Source organism: Enhydra lutris, unplaced genomic scaffold, assembly GCF_002288905.1.
Source record: "Enhydra lutris kenyoni isolate GAN:26980312 unplaced genomic scaffold, ASM228890v2 scaffoldscaffold22, whole genome shotgun sequence".
Taxonomy (NCBI): Eukaryota; Metazoa; Chordata; class Mammalia; order Carnivora; family Mustelidae; genus Enhydra; species Enhydra lutris.
This window is the reverse complement of record NW_019154106.1, coordinates 7,169,168-7,186,302: the sequence shown is the minus strand read 5'-3', so window position 1 is coordinate 7,186,302 and position 17,135 is coordinate 7,169,168. Positions and strand designations below refer to the sequence as shown.

At 57.0% G+C, this 17,135-nt stretch overlaps 3 protein-coding genes across 5 annotated transcripts in view; 2 read left to right on the top strand and 1 right to left on the bottom strand.

Annotated features, from left to right (window-relative positions):
- The window catches only part of LOC111150217 (VPS51, GARP complex subunit), an 18,895-nt gene extending 10,857 nt beyond the window's left edge, over positions 1 to 8,038 (top strand). The window contains exons 3-10 of the mRNA XM_022507638.1: positions 4,068 to 4,214; positions 4,293 to 4,512; positions 4,612 to 5,329; positions 5,744 to 5,959; positions 6,146 to 6,364; positions 6,749 to 6,870; positions 6,962 to 7,049; positions 7,651 to 8,038. Of these exons, the coding sequence (XP_022363346.1) occupies positions 4,068 to 4,214; positions 4,293 to 4,512; positions 4,612 to 5,329; positions 5,744 to 5,959; positions 6,146 to 6,364; positions 6,749 to 6,870; positions 6,962 to 7,049; positions 7,651 to 7,911 (1,991 nt within the window). The 3' untranslated portion in view covers positions 7,912 to 8,038. The remainder of the gene's footprint in view (positions 1 to 4,067; positions 4,215 to 4,292; positions 4,513 to 4,611; positions 5,330 to 5,743; positions 5,960 to 6,145; positions 6,365 to 6,748; positions 6,871 to 6,961; positions 7,050 to 7,650) is intronic.
- Positions 8,039 to 8,183: 145 nt separating this feature from the next.
- Positions 8,184 to 12,724, top strand: LOC111149659 (transmembrane 7 superfamily member 2). 3 transcript variants are annotated; one of them, XM_022506860.1, is made up of 10 exons: positions 8,184 to 8,395; positions 8,794 to 8,990; positions 9,073 to 9,127; positions 9,499 to 9,693; positions 9,773 to 9,876; positions 11,072 to 11,191; positions 11,278 to 11,446; positions 11,683 to 11,763; positions 11,851 to 11,973; positions 12,278 to 12,724. In XM_022506860.1, the coding sequence occupies exons 1-10, from the start codon at positions 8,344 to 8,346 to the stop codon at positions 12,436 to 12,438; spliced, it is 1,257 nt and encodes a 418-aa protein (XP_022362568.1). In that variant the 5' UTR covers positions 8,184 to 8,343; the 3' UTR covers positions 12,439 to 12,724. The 3 variants fall into 3 exon arrangements, with proteins under 3 accessions (XP_022362568.1, XP_022362569.1, XP_022362566.1); XM_022506861.1 differs by lacking the exon at positions 11,683 to 11,763 and having other exon boundaries at positions 8,217 to 8,395; XM_022506858.1 differs by lacking the exon at positions 8,184 to 8,395 and having other exon boundaries at positions 8,448 to 8,990.
- An 83-nt stretch (positions 12,725 to 12,807) lies between these two features.
- LOC111149660 (zinc finger HIT-type containing 2) lies at positions 12,808 to 16,376 on the bottom strand. The gene has a single exon (XM_022506862.1). The coding sequence runs from the start codon at positions 14,048 to 14,050 to the stop codon at positions 12,857 to 12,859; it is 1,194 nt and encodes a 397-aa protein (XP_022362570.1). The 5' UTR covers positions 14,051 to 16,376; the 3' UTR covers positions 12,808 to 12,856.
- Between the last annotated feature and the right edge of the window lie 759 nt (positions 16,377 to 17,135).

The window sequence follows — 17,135 nt, the reverse complement described above, 5'->3', positions numbered from 1 at the left end:
CCCAGGACCCTGAGATCATGACCTGAGCCGAAGGCAGCGGCTTAACCCACTGAGCCACCCAGGCTCCCAAAGCACTGAATTTTTTAAAAAAGATTTTATTTGAGAGAGAGAGAGAGAGAGCATGTGAGTGGGGGTAGTGGGGCAGAGGGAGAAGGAGCCCGACATAGGGCTCGATCCCAGGACCCTGGGATCATGACCTGCGAGGAAGGCAGATGCTCAACTGACTGAGCCACCCAGGGTGCCCCCAAAACCACTGAATTTTATGGTATTCCGATCATATCCCAGTTAAAAACCAAAATGCTAAACAGGGATCAAGTCAGGTTTGCCCTCCAGGCTGCACTTTGCCAACCTCTGGCCTCGACATTTGGATTATGTAATATGGCATTTATCTGTTTCAAAACTGAAAAGGTCTCAAAGGTTGTACCGTGAAAAGCCTCTTCCCATTCCTTTCCCCAGGCAGTGACAAAGCAACTGAGCAATAAACATTATTGAAGGTGCACAGACGTACAGAAAAGTCACAGGAGGACAGCTGCGTGAGTTTCCTGGATGGAACCCATCCGCAGTCAGCACCCAGGCTGGCAAGGCCCCCTGCAGCCTCCTACCAGTCACCACCCACTCCTCTCCCAAGCTAGGATCTCGGTGTCCAAACATTTGCCCTGATAAAAGCTGCTTTTCTTAACAGGCTGCAGGTAGCTCAAGGACGTGCGGTTGCAGTCTTTATTACTCAGTGGTGTGGGTTTTTGTGTTGTTGCTTTTTCACACGGTAACAACTTTTATTTCCATTTCAGTGGCTCTGCGCCTGTGCGTTCAGCAACAATGACACCCGCAGGAGGTTTTCTTTTACTCTGTTTCAGTGACGACGTAGTGTTTGGATTCTTTTTTTTCCCCTTTGGAAGTCAGATGCAAATTTCCTTGAACCTAAGCCTCAAGGACCCAAATACCTACTCCAAAAAGGAATCTGCTCTTTTGATGGTATCATTTGACAGACCTGGAAGGAGGTTATGTCAGCAAGTTACACTGTTTATAAGCAAAACAGAATTTGGGGGAGGATGAAATGCCTCTTGGGCTTCCAGGCTTCTCCATGACCATTAGCCCATGATCATTCTGGTGCCTCAGCTTCCCTCTTTTGCCTTTGCTCTCCTTTTATTCAGGTTTGTTTTTTTTTTAAGATTATTTATTTATTTATTTATTTGACAGAGAGAGAGAGAGAGAGAGAGAGAAATCACAAGTAGGCAGAGAGGCAGGCAGAGAGAGAGAGGAGGAAGCAGGCTCCCGGCTGAACAGAGAGCTCGATGCGGGGCTTGATCCCAGGACCCTGAGATCATGACCTGAGCCGAAGGCAGAGGCTTAACCCACTGAGCCACCCAGGCGCCCCCTTTTCTTCAGTTTTTAACTACACAGCACTGTGTGTGCGGTGTTCTTTAATTCACTGTCAGTGGCTTGGCAATGCAATCATCCTTTTCTAACAAAATACAAACACCTCCACAGTGGGGCCCCAACGAGTAGTATAGTCATTTCATTTATATGAGTTTACTTTTTAGCAACTTTCCTCTCTAGAGAATCATCTCTAGGAATAAGGATGAGTGGGTCTTGTGCCATAGACCGTGTTGCTAACATGAACAGCTCGTTTTGCTGATTCATGGCTTCCTTGTGTAAATTTTTAGAACCTCTCAGTTGCTCCATAGATTTTAGCTCTGTGGGTTCTTTCTTATCTTCTCTGTTTTTTTCCCTGCAACTTCTGTGTCTGTTCTCTTTGATTTTCCTAGTCATTGTCATTGATGTTTCTTTTCTTACCTTGCTTCTCTTGCTGTCTCCCCAAGTTGGTTTGCTGCCCCAGGCCTGCTCAGAGAATATTCCCATGGCCCAGGAGCCACACACAAACCAGGTATGGGTGGGAAGGCTCATGGATGACTGCAGGTAGATGTTGCCGGGCTCCTTTCCATAAACATTCATCAGTTTGCACGACCACCGGCCGCTAAGAGAATAGCTCTTCGTAAATACCCTGGTCGATACTGTCACCAACGTTTTTCATCTTTGACAATCCCATAGGTGAAAAGTGAAAATCTCTGTAGTTGCCATTCTTCTGTGAGGGAGGTGGAACATCTTTTGCCTGTTTAAGAACTGTTTGATATCCTTGTCTCTGAACTGCCTGTGCATGTCTTTTTCCTATTTTTCTATAGGGCTGTTCTTTTTCATATTGATTTAGAATTCTTTATATACTAAGGAAAAATAGCCCTCTGTGAAATGACCTGCAGCTCTTCTTAAATATAAAGCTCTTCTTAAAAATAATAAATAATTTTTATTTATTATTATTATTTTTTTAAAAGATTTTATTTTTTTTGATAAAGAAAGATCACAAGTAGGTAAAGAGGCAGGCAGAGAGAGAGGAGGAAGCAGGCTCCCTGCTGAGCAGAGAGCCCAATGCGGGACTCGATCCCAGGACCCTGAGATCATGACCTGAGCCGAAGGCAGAGGCTTTAACCCACTGAGCCACCCAGGCGCCCTTATTTATTATTTTTAAAAAGATTTTACTTATTGGACAGCGAGAGAGCATGAGAGAGAGCGAGCGGATCATGACCTGAGCTGAAGGCAGACACTCACTGACTGAACCACCCAGGTGCCCCTTTTTAAAAAATTTCATCTTTGGGGCGCCTGGGTGGCTCAGTCATTAAGCATCTGCTTTTGGCTCAGGTCATGATCCCAGAGTCCTGGCATCGAGCCCCGAATCTGGCTCCCTGCCCGGCAGGGAGTCTGCTTCTCCCTCTCCCTGTCTCTCAAATAAATAGATAAAATCTTTTTAAAAAGTTCGTCTTTTGATTTAGCTCATGGTGGTTTTTGCAGATCAAACAATTTTATTAATCTCCTCTTTGATGACTTCTGAGTTTGAGGTGTTGTAGAGTGACCTTTCCATCCCTAATATTATTTAAAATTCTCCCTGATTTTCTTCACATACTTTTGTGATTACATTTTTAAATCACACTTAAACTTGGATTCATCTGCTCTGTGTGTGATTGTGTGTGTGTTAGGTGTGAGGTCTGAATCCAGCTATACTTTTGTTTCAAATGGCTCTCCATTTGTCCCAACACTATTTGTTGAATAATTCATCTTTTGCCCACTGACTTGGAATGGTACCCTTATCCCAATAATACATTTCTTTCTTTATGGGTTTTTATTTTTGTTTTTTTAAGGTTTATTTATTTATTAGAGAGAGCAGAGGATGTGAGAGAGAATAGGATTGGGGGGAGGGGCAGGGGGAGAAGCAGACTCCCCGCTGAGCAGGGAGCCTGATGCGGGGCTTGATCTCAGGACCCTGGGACCATGACCTGAGCAGAAGGCAGATGCTTAACCGACTGAGCCACCCAGGCATCCCCATATGGATGGATGTTCTTGTCCACAAGGAGGTGACAGTGATCAGCAACGTAGATGTGTGGCACCGAGGACAATAGAGATGGCAGCAAGAGGAGTGTAGTTTGATGGCATGGTCTTCCAAGAAGCTGGGGTCTTAAAAGGGAGGAAGAGTAGAAACTATCTAGAGGTGTCAAGGGGCAGGCTCTGAGGCACTGGGTATGAGAACTACAGTCTCCTTAGGCAGGTTTCCCTTAAGACAAAAGGGAAACGACCTTCAGAGAGGGTTGGCTGTGTTCCAGAAGGTGAAGTGAAAGGGCTTGGGCGTTCTGGGAAGGACATGGAGGTGTCTCCTCTGTGCCAGGCAGTGGGTTGGACACAGAGGATGCCCCTCAGCAGGAGCAGACAGGTTCCTGCCAAGTGCTCTGTGCTCTCCTTTGGCATCTTGAGTGCAGGGACTGTGGGTCCATAAGCCTCTCCCCACTGCACCAGGGCACACCAGGGGTGCTCCCTTCCATTTACTGTGACCAAGCACCATGGCAGACCCTTTTGCACTGAATCATCAATGTGACCCTTGAGCTGGCTCAGGAGCATCTGGGAAAGAGGCGCGTGCACGTGCATGAGTGTGTGTTTGGGGGGAGCATTTGGACCCTGCCTCAAGCGGAGCGCCGCCCCTGTGCCAAGTATCCCCCTTGCCTTCTCCCGCTCCCTTGCCCGCCCAGACACCATCCGGAAGATGAAGAATGACTTCCGGAAGATGGAGGACGAGATGGACCGGCTGGCCACCAACATGGCGGTCATCACGGACTTCAGCGCGCGCATCAGCGCCACCCTGCAGGACCGCCACGAGCGCATCACCAAGCTAGCAGGTGGGCCGGGCCCCGGAGCCAGAGCCGGAGTGGGCCCCCCGGAGCCCTGGGGCTCACACCACCTGTCCCCGTCCCCAGGTGTCCACGCGCTGCTGCGGAAGCTGCAGTTCCTCTTCGAGCTGCCCTCGCGCCTCACCAGGTGCGTGGAGCTGGGCGCCTACGGGCAGGCGGTGCGCTACCAGGGCCGCGCGCGGGCCGTGCTGCAGCAGTACCAGCACCTGCCCTCGTTCCGCGCCATCCAGGACGACTGCCAGGTCATCACGGCCCGTCTGGCTCAGCAGCTGCGGCAGCGCTTCAGGTGCGGCCCCGGCGGTGCTGACCCACCCCGCTGGGCGTCTCCCCCACCCCACCCCGACTTGTGTCAGCCTGTCCTTCACTGCCACCTCCCACCTCGCAGGGAGGGCGGCTCCGGCGCCCCGGAGCAGGCAGAGTGCGTGGAGCTGCTGCTGGCCCTGGGCGAGCCCGCGGAGGAGCTGTGTGACGAGTTCCTGGCGCACGCCCGCGGGCGGCTGGAGGCCGAGCTGCGGAGCCTGGAGGCAGAGCTGGGGCCCTCCCCTCCCGCTCCCGACGTCTTAGAGTTCACCGATCTCGGAGGAAGTGGCTTCGTGGGTGGCCTCTGCCAGGTGGCCTCGGCCTACCAGGAGCTGTTTGCGGCCCAGGGCCCGGCGGGTGCCGAGAAGCTGGCGGCCTTTGCCCGGGAGCTGGGTGGCCGCTACTTCGCTCTGGTGGAGCGGAGGCTGGCACAGGAGCAGGGCAGCGGCGACAACTCGCTGCTGGTGCGGGCGCTGGACCGCTTCCATCGGCGCTTGCGCGCGCCTGGGGCCTTGCTGGCCGCTGCAGGGCTGGCGGAGGCCGCCACGGAGATCGTGGAGCGGGTGGCCCGGGAGCGCCTGGGCCACCACCTGCAGGGCCTGCGTGCCGCCTTCCTGGGTTGCCTGACCGACGTGCGGCAGGCTTTGGCTGCACCTCGCCTGGCTGGAAAGGAAGGCCCCGGCCTGGCCGAGTTGCTGGCCAACGTGGCCAGCTCCATCCTGAGCCACATCAAGGCCTCCCTAGCAGCTGTGCACCTCTTCACCGCCAAGGAGGTGTCTTTCTCCAACAAGCCCTACTTCCGGGTATGGCCTGCCTTTGGGCATATCCCCCCCCACCCCCATTCTGGGCATTCTTTTATTCATCCTAGAGTTTGGCAGTTTGCAGGGCACCAGCCCTTGCCCAGGAGCTCTGGATGTGGTTTCAGACTATCAGGAGGAAGGCTGGCACAGCCTGGAGGGGAGGGGAAGGCTGGCACAGCCTGGAGGGGAGGGGAAGGCTGGGAGGGCATCTGCAGGCAGGGTCCCCGGCACTGGCTTTGTCCCTTTGCAACCCCCCACCCCCCACCAAGCAGGGGAGCTACTCTTGGGTCCTGGAATGCAGGAGGAAGCTGTCCCTTGGAGAGGGGCTAGGGCATTTAGGGTCCCAGACGAGGGTCGCTAGCAGCCCCTGCCTGGGAGAGGGGACCTGCTGTGTATCCCGGGCCCTCCTTCTCACAGGGCGAGTTCTGCAGCCAGGGTGTTCGCGAGGGCCTCATCGTGGGCTTCATCCGCTCCATGTGCCAGACAGCGCAGAGCTTCTGTGACAGCCCCGGGGAGAAGGGGGGTGCCACACCGCCAGCTCTGCTCCTGCTGCTCTCCCGCCTCTGCCTGGACTATGAGACAGCCACCATCTCCTACATCCTCACCCTCACTGATGAGCAGTTTCTCGTGCAGGTGAACCACTAGCTCGCAGCAGGGTCGGGGATGGTGGTCCCCCACGGACAGGGTTGTTGTGGTCAGACTCAGGCCAGCTGCCTAGGCCCTGCCCCGGCCCAGCCTGTGCCCTGCTCCTGCCTGGCAGGGGCCCCTGAGCTGCCCCCAGCACTCACTGTCTCTCTGTTCTCTGCACCCCCGGCTCAGGACCAGTCTCCAGTGACACCCGTGAGCACGTTGTGTGCGGAGGCGAGGGAGACAGCACGGAGGCTACTGACCCACTATGTGAAGGTGCAGGGCCTGGTCATCTCGCAGATGCTGCGCAAGAGTGTGGAGACCCGGGACTGGCTCAGCACCCTGGAGCCCCGGAACGTGCGTGCCGTCATGAAGCGGGTGGTGGAGGACACCACGGCGATTGACGTGCAGGTGCTTCCCCCCAGGCCGGCCGGGGGCTCCTGATGCAGGCTGTGGGTGTGGGGGTAGCAGCCCTCGGAAGATGAAGACATCAGTGCCCGCATCTGTGGCCTCGTTCCTCCTCAGCCCTGGCTCGGGGGTGTCTTTGCCCCCATTTCATCCAGGGAATCAGGGTGGGCAGGGCTAGCACGGAAGATGGGGCCTCAGTACCAAGTCTTATGCCCCGCCTTTGCCCTACTCCCCCGGTTCTCCAAACAATGACCAGGTACCAACTAGATGCCAGGTCCCCGCTACCCTGTGACTCTCCTGACGAGTGAGTTTGTCACTTAGGGTGTTCTGGTGTCCTGGAGGCTCCCTCTGCTCTGGCCTCCTTGCAATGCCTCCTTTTGCCACCAGGTGGGGCTTCTGTATGAAGAGGGTGTCCGCAAGGCCCAGAGCAGCGACTCCAGCAAAAGGACCTTCTCCGTGTACAGCAGCTCTAGGCAGCAGGGCCGCTACGCACCTAGCTACACGCCCAGGTCTGGCTGGCCAGGGTCACCCTGGGGGGATGGACAGAGGAGGACGGGGGTGCAGGGTGGGCTCTGATTGCTTGTCTTCCCCACCATCCAGCGCCCCAATGGACACTAATCTCTTGAGCAACATCCAGAAGCTGTTTTCTGAGCGTATTGACGTGTTCAGCCCTGTGGAGTTCAACAAGGTCTGAGCCCGCAGTGACCCCACCTTCCAGGGGCCCTTGGGAAGGTTGGCTGAAGCAGTCCCATACTAAGTCAGGGAACCTCGGTCCCTACCCAGGCTCCATCTCTGGGCTGTTTCTAGGAGTGAACGGTCATTCAGAGCCCCACTATCACCATATCCCTTGGCCCTCTGCCCTGACGTTGGTGTGCTCCCAGCCTGGGTCTGGATGTGCTTTAGAATGCCACTTTGACTCTTGTCCTTGTCGTTAAAGTAGTCCCGGTCCTCCCCAGGAATTTCTGTCCACACCTTCGTCTCTGCCCCAAACCAGCCCACATTCTGGCATCTGGTGTTCTTTTGTCTCTAACTCAGCAAGCCTCTCGGCTCCCCATGTTAGTGCTGACTCCCACCTCTATTTCTGATCGTTGGGCCATCCCTGTCTGTTCTCCAGAAGATGGTGCCAACATTGTATCTGTCCCTCCCTCTTAGGGGGTCCTGGGACTTTTACATCCTGGCCTCTTGCTGTCTCTCTGGCCCCTGCCCAAAACGCGGGTGCCCTCAGGGACCCAGTGTTCCTTCCCAATGCTGGCTGTCCCGGGGCTGCATTCCTGTATCCTTGCCCGCAGGTATCCGTGCTAACCGGCATCATCAAGATCAGCCTGAAGACGCTGCTCGAATGCGTGCGGCTACGAACCTTTGGGCGCTTCGGCCTGCAGCAGGTGCAGGTGGACTGTCACTTCCTACAGCTCTACCTGTGGCGTTTCGTGGCCGATGAGGAGCTTGTGCACCTGCTGTTAGATGAAGTGGTGGCCTCGGCCGCCCTGCGCTGCCCGGACCCAGTGCCCATGGAACCCAGTGTCGTCGAGGTCATCTGCGAGCGGGGCTAGGCGGGGCCGCTGCCATGCGCGGGCTTGCGCTGTCGCCCCAACCTCCCCATCCCCCGGTCTCCAGTGCGTCCGCGGCCCCCTCCCCTCCCGGCCTCCAGACCCGGCAATAAAGACGTGTTATCTCCTCCTCCCTCTGGCTCGCGGGGGCAGGGCCGGCTCGGGGTGGAGTTGTGAGGTGGCTCGGGAGGCGCCCGCAGCCGACCCGCCCCCCGAGCTGATTGGCTGGATTGCTGGGCCCAGGATGGGCCGGGGGTGGGGCCATTTAAAGACCTCGGGACGCCAGTGGTGGTAGTCCGAGAGCGGGGACCAAGCAGGTTCCTGTGTAGCGGTCTGATACCCCGCGTCACCAGGCTCATGTCCTCCGGATGAGGTGGACTGTGTTTCTCTGACGGACTCTTGTGTACCCCTTCCCCCCGCGGTGGAGCGGAGACCATGGCCTCTCTTCAGGGCTCCCGGCCTCCCCTGGAATTCGGGGGACCCTTGGGTAATGGGGCAAGGGTGGAATCTGGGGTCAGGCTCAGCGAAGTGGGGTGAACTGCAAACGGCTGCGGGGGGCAGGGCAGAGGAGCAGGATCTGAGAATGGAAAGCTTTGAAGGGTGTCCAGAGGCAGAGGGATCTGGGGGTTGCGGGGGTCTGGGGAGGGGCTGCAGAGCACCGGATCTGTGGAGGATTGCACCGAGAGCGGGAGGATCTTCGGGGGAGCAAGGGGGCGGGGCTCAAGATGGAAGGGAAAGGGCTGAGGGCTGAGAACGGGGTATGGAAGAGGGCAGTGGGAATGTGGGTGGGGGGCCCTGAGGGGTCCTGGGCAGTGGGAATGCGGAGGGGGCCCTGGTGGACCGCTGCGGAACGGACGCCCGACGCGATCGCCCCCGCGTCTCCAGGCGCCGCGGCGCTGATGCTGCTGCTTCCTGCCACCATGTTCCACCTGCTCCTGGTGGCCCGCTCGGGCCCGGCGCGCCTCCTGGGCCTACCCCCCTACCTTCCGGGGCCCGAAGTGCTGTGGAGCCCGCAGATGCTGCTGCTGTGGCTCACTTGGCTCGGCCTTCAGGCGGCTTTCTACCTATTGCCGGCGCGCAAGGTGTGGACTCGGCTCTCGGGGGAGGCGGGCGGAGGGAGGGGGTTCACTCTCACCCCTTATCAGAGCCTCTTTGTGCTCACAGGTGGCGGAGGGACAGGAACTGAAGGACAAGAGTCGCTTGCGCTACCCCATTAACGGTGCATGGTCGAGGGGGTGGGGGGATGGATCCCCGCGCTGGAGTTGTGCTGGTGGGGGTGGAGCTCTAGACCCAGTGGAGTTTAGCCCCCAACCCCAAGCTCCGTTAGATGCCTGTGTTACGCTGTGTGCCCGGGGTAGCCTTGGGGGATTCAGTGTCCCTCTCCATGTCCCTTGTTCTTCCACACCTACCCGCAGCATTTGCTCTTACTCTATGCACCAGAGCAGTGGTTGGGGTGACCCCCTGAAAGCCAAGGGCAAGGTCATTGACCTCCTTGGGCTTTGGACTGTGTCTGTGTGTTGCGGGGGGGCGGGGGTCGAGGGCACAGGTGTAGAGGCGCAGCCCCCAGGATTCATTGTGTACTGGTTTCAGGCTTCCAGGCCCTGGTGCTGACAGCCCTGTTGGTGGGCTTGGCTGTGTGCGCCGGGCTGCCTCTGGGGGCGCTCCCAGAAATGCTCCTGCCCTTGGCCTTTGCAGCCACCCTCACGGCCTTCATCTTCAGCCTCCTTCTCTATCTGAAGGCTCTGGTGGCCCCTGCCTCAGCCCTGGCGCCTGGGGGGAACTCAGGTGAGAGGGGTCCCAGTAGGGTGCAGACAGAAGCAGATGGGGGTGCTCGCTCGCGTCTTCAGGCTCCGTTGTTCTCCAGGCAATCCCATCTATGACTTCTTCCTGGGACGGGAGCTCAACCCGCGCATCTGGTCCTTCGACTTCAAATATTTCTGTGAACTGCGGCCTGGCCTCATCGGCTGGGTATGCTAGGCATGGCTATGTGGGCCAGGAGGAGGGGCGGGGTGGGGAAGCAGTGTTTGAGCAGGGCAGGGCCGGTCCACTACTGCACAGATAAAAACCATTAATCATTCATCCCACAAATACTGGTTGAGTGCCCTGGACACTACTCCAGGTACAAGGAGACAAAAGAGAAAGAAAGTTATAGGAAAGCAAAAAAACAAAACCCAAAAAACAAAACTCGGTCCTTACGGAGCCTACACTCGAGGAAAAACAGACAAAACATAAGTGAAATCTGTACAGCACGGCAGGGGTGCTATGTGCTAGGGAGAAAAAGCATGGAGGGAGTTAGGTGAGCAGGTGCGACTTTAAATAAATCAAGCTCAAACTCAATTTTGAGGACAGGAGAGGCTGATGCTATGCCACCTGCTGGTCCTAGTGGCGTAGAACTTGAGACTGATCATTGGGCGTAGCAAGCTGTCCATCACTAGTGGCCTTGAGGACATGCCAACTGTGGTTATGGGTTATAATCACCCATGCTGGACTGTGGTCACAGCTTCCCCAAGGGTCTCGGGCAACGTCCCTCATGTCACCCTGGAGACTAGAGGTGAGAGGAGGCCAAGGGTCCACCGTGGATCTGCACCCTGGCCTCCAAGGCGATTTCCCCACATGTAAGATGGGATAAAGTGAGAACTTCCTGCGAAGGTTCTGGTGAGGGTTAGAAGTGGTGACGTTAGTGACAGCGCCAACCCAGCGCTACCAGAAGGGGTTTACTCATGTGTATTTACTGTGAGCCAGGAACATGCCTCGTGTCAACAAATCCAACAGCAACGTGAGGCAGGTTCATGATTAACTCCATTTACCACATGGCGTGGGGGGAAGGAGCCTTTGGAGAGGGAAAGCAACTTGCCCAAGTGGGAAAGCGGAGATTTAAAACCAAGCCTGACGTGTCCAGTGGCTTTCTATGTTGCTCTCCTCAAAGGAACATTACAGGACAAGGCGAGAGCCCATGGGCAGGGAGCCCCTCTGGAAGCAACCGTGGCAGTCTTTGCCCCGGGTACAGGGGCTGGATCCATTCAGCAAAGGGCCAAGGACTTAGTGGCCGAGAGCCGAGAGAGAGATAAGGGGAAAGGCTGGCCACTGCCCCCCCAGGTGCTGCCCCCTCCGTGGAGGCGGGCTGGAGACAGACTGCCCTGTCCCCCCTCTCCCATGTCCCCAGGTCCTCATCAACCTGGGCCTGCTGATGCAGGAAGCGGAGCTTCGGGGGACTCCCTCACTGGCCATGTGGCTGGTCAATGGCTTCCAGCTACTCTATGTGGCCGATGCTCTCTGGCACGAGGTGAGGCTGGACCGGGCGAAGAGGCCGGGAGGGATTTGAGGACCTCATGGGGACTAAGCGGGTGTGTCTGGGTCCCATCCCTGCAGGAGGCCGTCCTCACCACCATGGACATCACGCACGACGGGTTTGGCTTCATGCTGGCCTTTGGGGACCTGGCGTGGGTCCCCTTCACTTACAGCCTGCAGGCCCAGTTCCTGCTCCACCACCCGCAGCCCCTGGGGCTGCCCATGGCCTCCGTCATCTGCCTCATGAATGGTCAGTCAGGACGGGGCTCCTCCCCCTTTCATTCATTCCTGCCTTTTCTTCAGCACCCTGTTGATACTAAGCCTCAGGTGCTCCTCTAACACAGGGGTGGGGATGGGGGTGTGTGTGGGGGAAGGGCTGGGTCCTAGGTCTCCAGGCGAATGGAGTCTGGGCTGCGGGTGGATGGTCAGGGTCACCTAGAAGGCTCTAAACCTCGACCCTGACCACTTGCCCATGCCTTCCCCTAGCTGTTGGTTACTACATCTTCAGGGGAGCCAATTCCCAGAAGAACACCTTCCGGAAGAACCCTTCTGACCCCAGAGTGGCTGGTGAGCTGGGCTGCCAGGAAGCCATGAGCGAAGCAGTGTAGCTGGCCTCCTGCCGGTTCCCCCATCCCACTCCCTGTCTTCCCCCAGGCCTTGAGACCATCCCCACAGCCACGGGGCGACAGCTGCTGGTGTCTGGGTGGTGGGGTATGGTCCGCCATCCCAACTACCTTGGAGACCTCATCATGGCTCTGGCCTGGTCCTTGCCCTGTGGTGAGTGGCTTGGGGGGGCACGGGATGGGGACCACACATGAGGGGGACAGAGGTGGTGACCACAGGATGCCCCGTCTGGGTGCGGAGGTGAGAACGGGGATGTCCCATCCCCTAGCAGAGGGAGGGGTCAGGGAGCTGGGAAGGACTCCGTGAGTGGCAGGGGGCGGGCCTCCATGCCAGGCTTGCGAGCCAGCACCGTGCTGCAGACCTTCCAAAGGAGCCCGTGTCCCTGTGAGCCATTTGATGGGGAAACCTTTGTGAACTGGGGGGCTGCTGGGCGGTCACAGCCTCCACTTCCCCACAGGAGTGTCCCACCTGCTGCCCTACTTCTATGTCCTCTACTTCACGGCACTGCTGGTGCACCGCGAGGCCCGGGACGAGCAGCAGTGCCTGCGGAAGTACGGCCTGGCCTGGCGTGAGTACTGCCGGCGCGTGCCTTACCGAATCCTGCCCTACGTCTACTGAAGCGGCTCTGCTCACCCAGGCAGGGCAGGTGCCCACCCGTCTGTCAGTGCAGCCAGCACCGGGAGCCTGGGCTCTGAGCCGCTCTGAGCTCCAGCAAGCAGGGACGAACAGTCTGGGACAAGGGCTCTGGAGCAAGAAGAAATGCAGCCAGTGCCCAACAATGGGAGTGGAGGCGCTGCTCTTCCTCCTGGATAAACATCTGGAAGCCATGGTACCACTTCCCTCCCTTTCTGGGGCCAGGGTGTTTAAAAATTGGCTGGGTCAGCTCGGATCCAGGACAAGCTGAGAGGTGGCTTTTGGGCTTGAGAGTCTGGGGATGCCGGGGGTGGGGCGGGTGGACAGCAGCTGTGGGTCAGAAGCAGGCACTGCTGACAGGGCAGACCAGTCACAGCTTTATTAAAGACAGGGAGATCCCAGATCAGCCCGGGAGTTCCTTGATGAGAATTCTTGGCGCAGGTGGCAAGGGGCCTCCCCAAAGCCGCTCCAACTCCCCGGTGAGGGCTGCCACCTCCTCCGCTGCCACAGCATGGGCTCGATGGGCCCTGGCACAGTCCAGAGCCAGCGACGTGAGGGCCGTCTCATTTTCATTGGTCCAAGCCAATAGGAATTGGCACTTCTTCCGCGCCCGGTAGAGGCGATCTCGCTCCTCTGTGGTCACGGCTTGCTTCCGGGCCCGGCCCAGGGTCTGTGCCAGGTGCCCCAGTGCTGCCAGCGTGTAGCCCTTCTGGTCTGCCGGGCCTTCGCCCATCAGGATGCGGGCAGCTTCGCGCATGGCGCCCCGTGTGCCCAGGGGCCCGGGAGGATGCTCGCCTGCTTCGAGCACCTGGGCTGCGGCCTGCAGGGCTTCCTCGGCAGAGGCAAAGACCTGCTGCACACCCAGTGCTCCCGACACGCCAAGCAGCGTGGCACAGAAGTCGGAGAGCAGCGCATCGTCGCCGCCGTGATACAAGGCAAGAGTGTGCGCGTAGGCAAACAGCACGTTGGGCAGCTGGAAGCGCACGAGCGGCGAGGGCGGGCTGCGGCTCAGGCTGGCCAGCGTGGGGATCCGGGAGGGCACGGTGGGCGAGCGGGCCTCGGGAGCGTCTTCGAGAAACGGCTCGGCGGCGGCTTCCTTCGCGGGTTCCGGTGGGGTCCTCGCGGGGGTGGGCTCCAGCTCCGTAGGGTCACGGCCCGCGGCATCATCCACCTCCTCCAGAAGCCGCGGCCCGGCCCCGCGGCCCCACCACCACGGCCGCCACGGGGGCAGCAGCCGCCCGGCCTCGCCACGGCTCAGCAGCCGCTCGAAGGCCGCCTTCTCGGCCGGCGCCAGCAGCTCCCAGAGCCTGGTGAGGCCACCTGGCGCCGGGCCAGGCTTGAGGCCCGCGTCCTCGGGGTCATCCTCGGTCTCGCGTTGCTGCCGCAGCCGCCGTAGGGCGCCGGCCAGGCGGCTGGGTGAGGCGCTGCGGCCGCGGAGCTCTCCCAGCACCTGGTCCCGGTAGAAGTCTTCGGCGCAGGTGCCGTGCGCCCGGTAGCAGCGCAGCGAGCAGTAGGGCACGTTACAGCGCGGGCAGGTGTAGCGCGCGGGCTGGGCCTCCCCGGCCGGGCAGAAACCGCAAGGCCCGGCCGGCTCCATGGCAACTGGCGCCCCGCGCACTTGCGAACAAGCGCAGGCAGCCCCGGACAACTTCCGGTGCTAATCGGTTACTTCCGCCTCCTTGCGAGGCCGACGGAGCGTAAAGCCCCCGAGCCCTTTCGGCAACTTCCGCCTACCCTCGGAAGCCAAGCCCCGCCCCCACTGTCAAATAGCTCTTGAGGAGGCGCAGGAGTGGGTCGGGACGCACCGGCCTCGCCCTGCGCGGTGAGGGAGCGAGGGCCGGTGCCCGAGGCCCTCGCTTCGCTGGTACCAGCTCGCCCCCTAGTGGTTCCCTTGAAGCACGGTGCTTTACCTGGCGGAAATGGATCTTCTCGAAGCATCCCCTCAAAGGCCCCTAAGTGCCCCAGGCCTATGGGGGATGCGATGCCTCCCTCCACTGGAAGGGCAGCTATTCTACTAGGGGACACAGACACAAAGGGGGGTGCAGAAAAAGGGTGAAGATGGACTCCTTGGTCTAGACTCTGTATGTGTGTGTTGGAGGCATTTCCCCTCTTGAGAAGAAACTTTTTTTAACAGGTATCTGAACTCCTGTTTGATTTCCCCTCCAAATCTATCGTTCGTCCAATTTTAAAGTGCAGAATCCATACTGGGTGCCAGAAACACACTGAGCAGCAAAGAGATGGGGTCCCTGTCCTGAAGAAGCTTAGTTTGTAGAGTGGGGGGTAACCCACACAAACCATGCTAGGGCCCCCAGGACTTGGACCATCGCACCCATGAAAAGAGAGCTGTTTCTTTAGTCCCACCCCCAGTAAGTTCTGCCTTCACAATCCCTTGTATTTATCTCCTTATGGATCATCTATCAAGATCTGGATGGATTTGAAGACCTTCAAGTCCGCTTGTTTTCCACATTCCATTACTACTGGCAGTTTCAGTTTCTAGTTCCTTATCTGGTTCCCTTTCTTGCCAGCCGTTCAGAGAAACCAGCCAGACAAAGCACTGGATCACAAGTCAGATCACATCAGGCCCTTACTTAAACCCTTCCCTGTCCTTGGTGACCCTCCGTTGCACTTGGACTCAAAACCGAACTCCTGTTCAGGTCTGACAAAACCACACACCTTTGCACACAGTCCATCCCCAACCTTCCCTCTTTCTTTGCAACACCCTCCTTACTTTCTTTGAGACTCTACCACTTAACTATCTTCTTCACTTAACCCACAAGAATCAAATGTCTAGAAGGGAGGTGACTGACTTTTCCTAAAGATTACTAGAGATAAAAAGAGCCTGTAGCCTTGCACACTTCCTATGTGGCAGGTGATCTAAGACCTTCACATCCTTTATATTCTTCACAACTCTCAAGACATGAGAGCAGAAATTAAGTCATTTTAAGTTTGGCGAGTCAGAAAATAAATGAAGCAAGGATTCAAACTTAAGGCAGTCCAAGTCTAGATACAAGGTCTTCACCTCATGTTATACTGTATTTCGAGAACCAGCAGGTTCGAAAACCTTCACAAAATGGGTAGGTACCCGTGTTGCTAGGGGAACTCTGAATCAAGCCCAGAGAATCCACTCCCAGGAACACTACCAACCAACCCACCAACCTGAGCTGTGATTTCATTAATGAAGTTAGCCAGACAGGTGGAGCTACAAACAAGGTCACCATCATGCCAAGGTCATCAGGCAAGGCTTTCTGTGACAGCCACTTTCAGAGAACAGGCATGGGCAATGAAGTCCCAGTAAGGTAAAATAAAAGGGCCTACAGCCGCCACGGGGCTGACTGCAAACAGGTCCACCTCGAAATAGCTGTAGGTCCTAGCTGAGCAACAGGCTGCTTACAACCATGCACAGGTACTAAAAAAAGTAAAGTTCCACAAGGTCCCTTAACTCTTCCCCCTCCCCCTTAACCTCAGCCCCCCGACCACTGCCTCCTGGCAGTCTCTCCTTTGCTGTCCTGCCCGCTGCTCTTTTGCTGTGTATTCAATAAATTTCATCTCCTTTGTTCTGCCTTGGGTGAATTCTCTTTCAGGGCCTGCACCGCTGACTTCCCCCCAATAGGGGTGGCCCATATTTTCTCAAGTAGGGACATACTGGACCTGTGCCCTGGACTCCACTAAGGCCATAGCTGGTTCCAAGTTCAGGAAAAGTCAGACCGTCCTTCCCTGATGTATCTTCTACCCAAATTTCTCTGCTGATGCCTCCATAATCCTCCCACAACAAGGATTCTTATCTCCTCTGTTTGAAGAACAAGAACAGGGTGCCTGGATGGGTTATTCAGTTAAATGTCTTGACTTGGTTTCAGCTCAGATCTTGAGATGGAGCTCTGTGTAGAACCCCATGCTTGGGATGGAGCCGGGGCGGGGGGGTGTGTTGCAAAGATTCTCCACCTCTGCCTTCCCCTGCTCCCTTTCAAATAAACCTTAAAAAACAGGGACGCCTGGGTGGCTCAGTTGGTTAAGCCGCTGCCTTGGGCTCAGGTCATGATCCCAGGGTCCTGGGATAAAGTCCCACATCAGGCTCCTTGCTCAACGGGGAGCCTGCTTCTCTCTCTGCCTCTGCCTGCCACTCTGCCTGCTTGTGTTCTCTCTGACAAATAAAGAAATAAAATCTTAAAAACAAAAGCAAAAACAAAAACACAAAAACAAACCTTAAAAAAAAACAAAAAACAAGGGTGACTGGGTGGCTCAGTGGGTTAAGCCGTTGCCTTGAGCTCAGGTCATAATCTCAAGGGTCCTGGGATCAAGTCCCGCATTGGGCTTTCTGCTCATCGGGGAGCCTGTTTCCTTCTCTCTGCCTACTTGTGATCTCTGTCAAATAAATAAATAAAATATTAAAAACAAAAAACCAAAGCAGTAAAAAATGATTTGGGAGACTTATCAAGTTATTTGGATTAGGAAGTCTCCCCCAATTTCCATCTGAAGAGCTGCCATCTGGAGTTACCAATTTTCATGGTAACCCTTTCCCTACAGTTTACCACTGCTTCCCCAACCCAAGGCCCGTCTCTTCCAACCTGACAGTGCCAAGAAACCAGAACCAGGCCTCACTGTTCTAATGAACACACCACCAGCCCTAGAAGATACCCAAACAAGTATCTTCCTGAGGCCCTCCCTGCATGTTAAGATGAAACAAT

Coding starts and splice junctions, on each gene's coding strand:
- LOC111149659 (XM_022506858.1), top strand. CDS start 8,634: ATGGAAGGGAAAGGGCTGAGGGCTGAGAACGGGGTATGGAAGAGGGCA. Junction 9,128..9,498: donor CTTGCGCTACCCCATTAACG/GTGCATGGTCGA, acceptor TACTGGTTTCAG/GCTTCCAGGCCCTGGTGCTG. Junction 11,192..11,277: donor CCGATGCTCTCTGGCACGAG/GTGAGGCTGGAC, acceptor CCATCCCTGCAG/GAGGCCGTCCTCACCACCAT.
- LOC111149660 (XM_022506862.1), bottom strand. CDS start 14,050: ATGGAGCCGGCCGGGCCTTGCGGTTTCTGCCCGGCCGGGGAGGCCCAG.